Source organism: Piliocolobus tephrosceles, chromosome 3 (assembly GCF_002776525.5).
Source record: "Piliocolobus tephrosceles isolate RC106 chromosome 3, ASM277652v3, whole genome shotgun sequence".
NCBI classification, from domain to species: Eukaryota; Metazoa; Chordata; class Mammalia; order Primates; family Cercopithecidae; genus Piliocolobus; species Piliocolobus tephrosceles.
Genome location: NC_045436.1, coordinates 94753340 through 94765784, shown reverse-complemented (window position 1 = coordinate 94765784; position 12445 = coordinate 94753340). Strand labels below are relative to the sequence as shown.

The following is a 12445-nucleotide window of genomic DNA, read 5'->3' as shown; positions in this document are numbered from 1 at the left end:
TTATCACAGTTTCCATAGATGAATTTGTAGAAAAATCCAGGATCTGTAACCTATTTTTTTCCAAAGTAAATTCTAACATAATATGGTTGTCATTATACATTACTGATCCTTTTATATTGTACTTCAGCCTTGTTCCAATGAGAGCAGGGATAGAAATGTATTTGAGTCAAGAGTATCTTTTAATTTTATAGAGTATGAATATGAATAGCCATTGTCATAGGTAGTGTTCTCTAGAAGCAGAGTGTGAGATAGAGATTCCATTGCAAATGATTTAAGAAATGCTTTCAGGAAAAACCTACAAGGGAAAATGTGGAACTGAAAAGAAGGGAAAAGAGCAGAGCAAGGATGTCATCTCTGGTAAAGCCTAGCCTTACCTGATCTGCAGGGAGCAAACTAGTCACAGGCAAATTGTCTCACCTTGAGGCAAGCAGGTCAGTCTTCCGTACCCCTGCATCCACTGGAGGTGGGCCATCCACTGAGAGTGAGAGGGGATGCAGAGTTTGATTTGCAGTCAGGTGGCTTCTATTAGCCAGGGAGAATTTTTAATCCCCCAGCTCGGGGCAATAGCAGCTGGCAAAGTTCATAGAAGGAGTGGAGAGTTTGCACTAGTTTGAAAAGAGGATGCTTTCAGAGAAAAGAGCATCACCACACTCTATTCTACATGCACAGTTTCATTTGTTATGTTCACTCCATCCAGACACATTTTTTCTCATGAGTCTATAAACTTCATGCCTGGGGAAATTTATAAGAGGAGAATTATTGTGGGAAACTATAACACAATTGCTACTTTTGGTCCCAAAGGTGAAATCAGTGATTATTTTCTCCCATTTTGTCTCCTATTCTGTATTTCCCCACCTTTGGCTAGCATTTCTGCTAGCATAGAAGAAATACTGGGTGGGTCAGATAGTCTTAGGACTGGAGGAAGTAGCAGCAGTGGTAGTATGTCTCACTAACTCTCCTCTTGTAAATTTCTTTAGGAGAAAGGCTGCATTTAGATAAAGATAACTTAAGGAGTACACTGTGGTAGTCTGTTCTGGCAACCCCATGTGGCACTTATCAGACGGTGATTGCTGTACTTTCCCATTTACAGTTATAACTGGATATGGAAGTACCAACAAGCATGATGTAGGTGAATCATGCCCTTTTCATTATCAAAGCATCCAATATAATCAATGTTTCACTAATTGGCAGGATAATGCTATTTCTGAGATATGAAAGTATTTGCTGTTACTGTCAGCTCAGATATTCAGCAGTGGCTGTAACTACAACAGACACAGGGGAAAGAGGTCCGAATGCATGGCTTTCACCTGTGCTGCCATGGTTATTCTATGCATGAGCCATTTGCATTAGCTCTGGGTTAGCTGACAGCAGAGGTTAGGCAACATGTAGGAATGTTGTAACCTGGCTGAATCATACTGCTCTCTTGGTTGTCAATGCCTCTTCTACATAAAATGCTCTCTGGTGTACATTAATGTATAATGCAAAGATTATCACACATTTTGAACACTATCATAGTTCCATCCACATGCCTCTTTCTTAGAACTTCCTATCTTAATTTTCCTAGCTTGCTCCTTCAAGTTGTCTGGCCTGTCCATTCTACGCCATTTATTCATCTCTGCTCATTAGTTTGTCATATCCTTACCTTTGGCTAAGAGTCTATCAACAAAAAAGCAGATGACTAGGTACACTGCCCACAACTCTGACAACTGAGAGTTCCATTACCTAGCGATTTTTAGAAACCCCTCTGAATGGAACTGTAGTGCCACCAAAGTCCGTTTTCATCTTCTACTAACATAGAAGTACCAACATACTGCAAACCAAGCCTGGGTTTCTCCTCTTTATCAGCAGGTTATAGGAATGCTTCATGAAACTAAAAATGAGCTGATGGAGAAGCATCAGTGCAACAGTGACAGGTGACATAGTCATGGGCCACTGATTTGTAAGTGGCCCCTGGATCAGCCTTTCCCATCTTCAAATGAATTGTTACTGGACATACCTGAACTTATTATTTGATGGGTCCATCACTATTCAGTTCATGGTGGGTAGTTATGGCCATTTGATCACATTAATGACTCATGACAAACACTCTTCCATAGCACTCTCTTCTTGTATGCAGCAGTATACAACAGTGGTGGTTTGCAAAATATGATTCGGATAGTATGCTTTGCTACAGAACCTTAGAAGTGTACATTGTGATTCTTTTCAAGTACTTGCCAGATATTCCACATGGCATCCATTTATATCATTGATGCCATAGTATCATGAATCTTCTGGCATATAAATCCCAAGTGTGAGGGTGGCTTGTACTTCAGCCTTACCTACTGCATACACCTTTCTTGCTCTAGGCCCCATCCTAAACTTGAAGCTATCTGTATCACTCAATAAATGCACGGAGAAATATTTCCTAGCACTGTGCTACTCTTAGCAGTAGGAGTTGCAATGTACATCTTACACTTTGCTATGAGCAGGATGTCCCAGTGTGCTCAAGATGTCCGGACACCTGAAAGCTTAAAAGGTGGCAGGCTCCTAAAACTTTGAATGTTTGTCTTCCATCCTCTGAGGTGCATGTGTTTTATCAAGGCAGCCAGAGTAATTGCCACTTATTTGTCAGGTCCAAATACCATGTCATCAATATAGTGGGCCAGTGTTAGGTTCTACAGAACGCCAGGGTGATACCGGTCCCTTTAGTCTGCATAGTGACACTGGGAAGAATCGGCCTAAGCATTTCTTAATGGATCTCCTATTTTAATTGGATAAAATTATGTTCTGTGCTAGAATAAAATGATATTGAGAAGTCTATGATTTTGCAGCACCTATATTTGACAAAATGGTTAAAAGAATCATAATTAGAGAAAACTCACTTGACAAGTGTTATATTTAAAAGTACTTGTCAAAGAAAAACACTCTTAACAGAAAATGATTGTGAAAATATCTGGTCTCTAATATTTAGACATTTTAATATTTAAAAAATGAAAATTGAAAATTAGCTTATCGTCCAGGCACAGTGGCTCATGCTCATCCCAGCACTTTGCCAGGCTGAGGCCAGAGAATCACTTGAGGCCAGGGGTTCCAGACCAGCCTCAGCAACATGGGAAAACCCTATCTCTACTAAAAAAATAAAAAATTAGCCAGGTATGGTGGTGCATGCCTGTAGTCTCAGATACTCCGGAGGGTGAAGCACGAGAATCGCTTGAACCTGAGAAGAGAAGGTTGCAGTGAGTCAAGATGGAACCACTGCACTCCAGCCTGGGTGACAGAGCAAGACTGCATCGAAAACAAAAAAAAAGAAGGGAAGGCAAGGGAAAGAGCTTATCTCAACTCTCTCCCCAGTTAAAAATACAGTGGCTTACAGAGAAGAGCAATTTGAGTGTCAGCATTTTCACATTTATTAACTATGAAATGCAGCTTTGAGAAGGATTGCAGACAATTTTATAGAAAAGCAAAACATAATAATATATTGCAAACAATCATTCTTCAGAAGAACTTTGGCAACATAGTATTAAAGAAGGATGTATCTAAAGAATTGATCAATACCACCAATGGCACTCTTCACAGAAATACAAAAAATAATCCTAAAATTAACATGGAACCACAATGGACCCAGAATAGCCAAAGTCATCCTAAGCAAAAAGTACAAAACAGGAAGAATCACATTACTTGACTTCAAATTATACTACAGAGCTGTAGGAACCAAAATGCATGGTACTGGCATGCAAATAGAAACATAGACCAATGAAACAGAATAGAGAATCCAGAAATAAACCCATACTTCTACAGTGAACCCATTTTCACCAAAGATGCCAAGAACATACACTGGGGAAAAGATAGATTCTTCAGTAACCAGTACTGGAAAAACTGGATAGCCGTATGCAGAAGAATGAAACTAGACCCCTATCTCTTGCCATACACAAAATAAAATTAAAATGGATTAAAGACTTACAACTAAGACCTCAAACTATAAAACTACTAATACAAAACATTGGGGAAACTCTCCAAGACATTGGTCTGGGCAAAGATTTCTTAAGCAATATCCCACAAGTCTATGCCAAAGCAAAAATGGGCAAATGGGATCACATCAAGTTGAAAGGCTGCACAGCAAAGGAAACAATAAAGTTTAGAGACAACCCAAAGATTATGGTAAAATATTTGCAATGACCCATCTGACAACGGATTTTTAACCAGAATATATAAGGGACTCAAACAACTCTACAGGAAAAAAAAAATCTAATAATCTGATTTAAAAATGGGCAAAGGATCTGAATAGATATTTCTCAAAAGAAGACATACAAATGGCAAATTAGTATATGAAAAGGTTCTCAACATCATTGATCATCAGAGAAATGCACATCAAAACTACAGTGAAATATCATCTCACTCCAGTTAAAATATATCTTATCCAAAAGACAAGTAATAACAAATGCTGGTTAAGATGTAGAGAAAAGGGAACACTTGGAAACTGTTGGTGGGAATGTAAATTAGTACAGCCACTATGGAGAACAGATGTAAATTAGTACATCAGTTAGTAAATTAGTACAAGAGAACTAAAGTAAATTAGTACAGCCTCTATGGAGGTTCCGCACAAAACTAAAAATAGAACTACCATGTGATTCAGCAATCTAACAGCATGGTCAGTAAAAATATTGTAGAAAGGAAAGGAAATTAGTTGGGCATGGTGGCTCACGCCTGTAATCCCAGCACTTTGGGAGGCTGAGGTGGGTGGATCACAAGGTTAGGAGATCAAGACCATCCTGGCTAACACGGTGAAACCCCATGTTTACTAAAAATACAAAAAATTAGCCATGCATGGTGACACACGCCTGTGGTCCCAGCTACTTGGGAGGCTGAGGCAGGAGAATTGCTTAAACCTGGGAGGCAAAGGTTGCACTGAGCTGAGATTTCGCCATTGCACTCCAGCCTTGGCAACAAGAGCAAAACTTTGCATCAAAAAAAAAAAAAAAAAAGAAGAAGAAGAAGAAAAGGAAAAAGAAAGGAAATCAGTATATTGAAGAGATACCTGCACTCCCATGTTTATTTCAGCAGTATTCACAATAGCCAAGATTTGGAAGCAACTTAAGTGTCCATCAACAGAGAAATGAATGAAGGGAATGTGGTACTTTTACACAATGGAGTACCATTCAGCCATGAAAAAGAATGAGATTCTGTCATTTTCAACACTGCATGAAATCTGAGAATATTACATTAAGTGAAATAACTCAGGCACAAAAAGGCAACTTTCACATGTTCTCATGCTTTTGTGAGAGCTAAAAATTAAAACAATTGAACTCATGGAGATCGTGTGTACAGTGATGGTTACCAGGGACTGGAAAGGAAAGTGGAGGTGGTGGGAATGGGGATTGTCAATAGATGCAAAAATATAGTTAGATAGAATGAATAAAATCTAGTATTTAATAGCACAACAAGGTGACTAGTCAACAATAATTTATTTTACATTTAAAATAACCAAAAGCATGAAATTAGAACATTTGTAATACAAGAAGTGATAGATGCTTGAGGTAATGGATACCCTATTTACTCTGATGTGATTATTATGTATTGTATGCATGTATCAAAATATCTCATGTATTTCATATATATGTATATATATATACACACTATGTAGCCACAAAATTAAAAATTAAGTGAAAAAGGAACTGACTAAAGTACAGAAATATGCAGAAATATGAACTATAAATGCTTTCTTTCTTGTTTCATTGTTAATATTGGGATAATAAATATAAAAATAGAAAGTTTTCATTTCCAAGGTATATGTTTTTAAAAAATACTTTTACTTGTGACAATCATCTTGAATATTATTATCATTTAGGTCACCAATATAATAAAACCAATATGGCAGTCGATAAATATTTCAAAAATTTTATCTTTTTAATTTTAAAAGCCCTTTTAATTCTCAAATGTGTAATGATTTTGATAATAAATTAGAGTCAGCCAGATAGAACGAAATAAAAACTGGCACTGGAATTGTAGGTTAGATGGGCATAATATTAGACTAGTGGATACATTGGGTATGTTGAGTATGAAATTTCCTCACCATATCTATACAAAAATCATACATTTGCAATATAAAAACTTAAGTTCAGCGCTCAGGAGAGAAGTAGAGGCTGGATACTGATCTAGAAGCTATCAGCTTAGAAGATGTGACCAAACTATGGGAGTATCTGAATCAAAACATGAAATGAAAAGGAAAAGTTGGCCAAGTCTGGAATTCAAGGATAACATTTCAGCCTCTAGGAAGAAAAAATAGAAATGATTAGGGAGAACACAGTAATATGAGTAACTATGATGAAACCAGTTTAAATCAAGTCCTCTGATATTGGACATAAAACATAAACCAAGAAATAGAGTAGTAGCACAGGGATTAGAGTCTTGCCAAACACTGAAAGATGATAACACCAGGAGCGACTTGAGGTCGAGTTCCGGCCTTGAGATAAGGAAGGTGCCAATAACTTTATTTATAAAAGATTTGGAAATCAGAGAACCAGAGTGAGGTCTAACTCCAAGCTCTAAGGTATTAGGCAAGAATTCGATTCCATCTTTTGAACAATTTTTAGAGAACAGAGCCAGACAGTCATTACACTGTAAGGTCACTTATTCTTCCTTCCTGCAGAATCCATGTGATGATAAACGACACAAAGACATCTGGTCCAGAGAGAAAACTTGTGACCACTTACCAAAATTTCTAGTAATTGGTCCACAAAAAACAGGTAAAAATAGCCAATTGTGCTACTTATATCCTTTTTAAAAATATTTTATGAGATATATTGTTATATGGATTTATCAGACTAGATTTTTCTTTGTGAAATATTTAGCTATCCATGCAAGTTTACTATTCGAACTGCTTTTCATCTCCATGAATCGCATTTATACCGTGAACCTCAAGAGGATCTTAATGTTGCCCACTAATTAGGCTTAAACACTAAATTCTTTATGAATTTTAAAACTGTTCAATATGCATGTCAAATTTGGAAAACTTTGAACTTATGTGTCACAGTTGTCTTACCTCATCTTTAATTTTTACTTTTCTGGCTTTATTTAATTAATTTCTATAGCAATTTATAAAAATATGTTTTGGCTTGATTCAAACTATTTTACCTGGTACAACAGCCTTTGAACTGATTTTTGTTCAGAGCCACTGCCATGATTACTTTCAAATATTTTACATGTGTGTTGTTTTTTAAAAAATTAATCATTAGGTATTAGCATGGTATGGACTTACTTTCTGAAACACTTGAAGTTCATCAGGTATTTTTTCCTTGGTATTTTCTCATGCACTGAAGGACAACTGTGTAAGAATATAGTAAAAGAGAGTGAAAGTATTTCACCAATGAGATGACACTTTCAATTAGAATATTTTATACTTTCTTCAGTATGTGACAGTTTTATACACTTTGCTCATGTCCTGATTAATTAAAGTTTTTATTGAGTTGCTGTATTTTGAATTCACTACTTTGACTAGAAGAAGCATTTTCATCAGTGAGTGCACAAACCATAACAGAAAACAAACAGTCTCAATAAATAAGCCTGGCCCAGATGAAGATATTTGTAATACAAGTAAGTAGATCATTTTAAAAGTTGTGGGCAAAATTTCCAGACTATTAAATATTGGTTGTTGAAATCTTTTCTTCTTCTAGGAATATAAATTGTATTACAACAGAAAGTTAACACATGTGCAGGGAGGGGAAAGAGCAACACATATTTTCAGATAGATCATTTTTGTTGTTGCTTAAAATGTACATTAATTTTCTACCAACTCCCTTACAGCATTGCTAACTCTGGAGTGACTACTAAAGATATAAAACAACCCTGTGTTGTAAAATTGTGTTAAAAATCTAATAGAAAGACATATCCCCTATCATTCGTCATTGATGTTATTATGTTTTAGTTCTGTGAGAAAATTACAGCTTAGTAACTATAAGTCTATTTTTCCTTCTTCTTGTTTGCATTCATAAAGACATTAAACTATACCTTTAGATTTTCATATTTGACCTACCAGTATGGAAACGATAAAGCTTTTAGCTGGTTTTGGCTTCCCTAAGACAAACAAACAAATAAGATGTTAAAACAAAGGAATCAGATGGTAATAATATTTCATAGGCTATGAAAATATTATTCTAATATAAAAATGGTTGTAGTAATTCTTAAAATCCAATTGTAGAAGTCTGAAGTCATAGTTTGTTGTTCTTATTGCTTCAGTTGGCAAAACACCCAGTGCAATCAGAGACTATAAATTCACTGCAGCAGAGGGTTCACAACTAAATGCTGCCAATCTGCCCTTAGATGCACAGTTGTCTTTCGATGACTTTCGTGGCACATGCATCTCTTACAATAAGCATGAGGTACAAAAGTGGTTCCCAAATTGCTGTTTACTCAGTTGTTGTGAGGTGAGAATGGAAAGACGTGGTATTTCACGTTGCCATTGCTGAATCCTAGAAGAGATAGATTCCTGTGGGCTGAAATTGGGTCAGGGAATGAGGAAAGGGAGAAGAGAAACAGGCAGAGATGATGGACATAGATTCAGAGACTTTTGACTTAAGGGACTCAAAGTTCAAATCATAGTCCCTTGTGAGCCTTTGAACAGATATTAATCCTTCATCATTCAGAGTCAAATTCTGGTATTGTCAATGCAGAAGAGGATTTTAATAGGGTTACATTTAGCACAACAATTATAAGAGCATAATTCATTGGCCTTAGATCTTTCAGAAGATCAATGTTCACATTGTCAATATTAATGTCTCATGATTTGTCCGGCTTATCTCGGTACATCAGAAATAAGGAGTTGATTGTATACAAAATAGAATAGTTTCTATTAGTGTAGGATTTTTTTCTCTTCTTTTGTGAAATATTTGTATTAAAGAAATTGATATAAAATGAAATGAGGTAAAAGAAATTGATAGAAAATGAATGTCAAGGATAGATGAAAATTTAGGTGATAATTTTTTAAATGTACTTTTTGTGGTAGTGGACCCAGATTTTATGACTGATTATATGAATATCAAGCCACATTTTTTCTGTTTCTATTTGAGAGTGCTTTCTCTCTCCTCCCTATCAGATGCCTCTCGATGTCCCTCAACATCTTGGAAGCATGAAGGTATAGAGTTCAGAACATAAAGGCTTTGACTTTCTGTAGGCCAGGGTAGATCTGGGTACAATTCTGTGACCATCAGGGTAATTAAACAATTCTACTTACTACCAAGTGAGGCTATAAATTATCTATATTTAGATAATCAACAACAACTAAAGAATATTTTTTATATGTGCCCTGCATCCATCTACATTTAATACCTTCAGAATATTAAACTATCAGTTTTCTCATTTGTCTTGTGTGTCTCAAATCTCTTTCTCTCCACTCCCCCTATGAAAGTATTATCTTAAAAAGTACTTAAAAAGAACACTTCTGGATTTCATGTTTCCTTCCAGCTTCTTCTCTATTGCTAATTCATTTCCGTAGAACATTTTTTGGTTTTGCTCTTCTCATATTTTCTCCTTTTTAAACTCCTGTTATATTTAGGAGTAAACCAGATGAGCTCTTGAGGATGCCCCTCGTCCCTCATAACTATTAAATCTGTATTTTTCAGTGTGGTTGAGAGATTTTTTCTGTCTAAACTTTAGGATTCCATTTTAGTTCTTAACCAGTTCTGTCTCCTTCATTCTTTTAATCGAGTTTGTATCATTCGATTTCATACTTGTTATTCCTTAAAAGTCTTTTAAAATTGGTAATTACATCTCCCTAGGGCATTTATTAATTTTGCCGTCTTATTTCACAGAGTCATTCATTATAGGTGTTTTAACATGTCTTCCATCAAGGTGGTTGGGCCCCATGGATCTGTTGTTACGTTCTTTCCTTTAGCTACTCGTTACTTCTTGGTGGCCATGTAAAGCTGTGAGGATCTAAAAGGGCGACAATGTCATTAATACTCAAAGCGTGGTAGCCTTTGCTCAGATGAGCTTAAGGTATATGTGAACACAATGCCAATTATCTGCTGGCCTTCTCTACTTCCAGATTCCAGTTGCAATGATAGTTGTTCTGCCAGCCCACCTATGTAGCTTGCTGCAGCTCTGCAGATATCTAACATCTAACATAAGGGCTAGGATATCTAACAAATGCTGCTCACTCCAATGTATCACAGAACAGTTTACCTTTTCAAGAAGAAAAGTCTTGATTTATGAGAGTTATGATGGCCCAGTCACTTCATGAGTTCTTTCTGCTGTAACTGCCAGTCTCTGGCCTGTCTCTGAGGGAAATAAGGTTCAGAGATTACATTTGAGACTTCTGCAATGTGCACACAGGTGGTTTCTATCAGCTAGTCTGTTCCATCTAGTGTTCCAATTATCAGACTTGATTGTCATATTTTGCCAGAGAAGTCATTGAAGCAGCCATCTTTTGAGAGTCCTGCCTTCTTCTTTCAACCTTACTGTGTAACACTTACGTTTTTAAGGAACAGTATTACAATACACTTCCTCCCAGAAGCTGTCACTGATTTCCCAAGTCTAAATCACCCATTTTCTCATATATTGGAAATATACTCTGGTCTTCTCTCATTATGGCACCTGTCACACTACATCACAATTACTTGTGTACTTGTCCAAGTCCACACATGGACTTTAAGTTCATTGAGGGTAGCAAATGTGTTTTCTTAATCAAGAGTTACTTCCGGACCATACACAGAGTAGCATGTCAACTTCTGTTGAATAGTTTGATTTCATTCATCTGAATTTCAATACTAATTGAAGACCCACCAGTTAAGGTACTGTGCTTAACGATAAAGATGGAGACAGAGGGATCCATGCCCTTCATTTAGCCACTCACCTGACTCCAGGAGGAAAGTTGAGCTGTATGACTTCCTCAGTGCCACACTACTGCATCATCATTCTGCTTCACTTTGGCCATGTGTTAACATTAAATCAGACATTTTGATAAACAGAATCATGTCAGACTAATAATAGAACACTTAGATTGTGACTGCATGGAATGCACCTAATAGATTTTAAGGAAATCATTTTGACACTGGAAATAGTTGATTATTTTAATATTCCTTTTTGAGCAAAAATATGCTAAAATAATATTTTGTCTCTTATTGCCATATAACTTTTTACCTTCTTTTTTTTTGTAATAGGAACAACTGCACTTTATTTATTTCTTCTAATGCATCCTTCAATCATCAGCAATCTCCCTAGTCCAAAGACATTTGAGGAAGTTCAGTTCTTTAATGGCAACAACTATCACAAGGGAATAGACTGGTAAGAAAAGTAACGAAAAATAAATTCCATTATTAACACATGCTCAATCACTGCAGAGCAATTACAGATATATGTGTGGCATCTGCATAATTACAGTATAAATTTGTTATGCTCAATTCTACCACAGTGAATTAGAAATTAATTTATAATGATGATATGTTTAATCAGTGTTGCCTATAATGTGATTTGGACAGTGCAATAATGATAATATTTTCCTGCTAAATTAATGTGATTGAATAAAGAACATTATGGGATATATTTCATCAGAATTATGCATAAGGGTATTTAAAATTCTCTTTAAGCATAGCATTATTTAACTGTGCCTAATTTTTTTTTCTGAACACATAATTTGTTTTCACAACAATGTTTGAGGCAACAAATAAATCAGTAGTTTGTTTTATTTTATAATTCGTGACATGTATCTTCATTAACCATGTAAACCTATAAGTTTTGTTATAATATAGGCTGATACTTGTCATGCAAATAATAACAGCACAGTTTCAAAACCATATCAATTCTAGTCACACACGTACATAAAATAAATATTAAATAACATGTGGTAAATTATGAAAAAAACAAAATCACAGTATTTCCCCTAAACTAAAATAGAATAAACCTGATATTGAAAATGATTTTCACTCTGGTGATTTTTTCTAGCTCTATCCCAATTTTTCAAGAAAACATGGTCTTGAATTTAATTTCTAGTTCACAGGTAAATAAAGCAAATCTCACCTGAGGAAAATTCCCCTCAATGCACACATCTGCAGCATGTAAGTTTGTGTGTCATCATCATGCATGAACTTGTTTGCAATGAAAGACACATTTTTTTAAGGTACAGCTAGGATCAGGGTTGGGCAGACGCGATACCGGTGAGCAGATCAAGTTTGCTATTGTGGTTAGAGATGTGTCAGCTCTGCATCTAGGACATTATATCCTACCTTACTTTAAAAAGGCTAAATAACCTTTGGAATTGCATGCAGGTTATTAAAAGCAGAACGGCAATTTTCCCTGATCTGTGAGCCCAAATGGAACACAAATTGTTTAGCAGGAATATGGATGAGACTCTTCACCACTCCGCATTTGGGAAACATAATAACAAATGTCAAAGAGGGAAATAAGTGTCTTATATGAATTCTTAATTGCTCTCATTATTTATTTCTAGAACATTTGAGGGTGAGAGAAGTGATGA

The 12445-nt window shown here is 35.9% G+C and overlaps 1 protein-coding gene across 1 annotated transcript in view; it reads left to right on the top strand.

Annotated features, from left to right (window-relative positions):
* The window catches only part of LOC111547876 (bifunctional heparan sulfate N-deacetylase/N-sulfotransferase 4), a 293814-nt gene that overhangs the window by 262475 nt on the left and 18894 nt on the right, over window positions 1-12445 (top strand). Inside the window, exons 9-10 of the mRNA XM_026455011.1 lie at window positions 6626-6722; window positions 11133-11256. Of these exons, the coding sequence (XP_026310796.1) occupies window positions 6626-6722; window positions 11133-11256 (221 nt within the window). The remainder of the gene's footprint in view (window positions 1-6625; window positions 6723-11132; window positions 11257-12445) is intronic.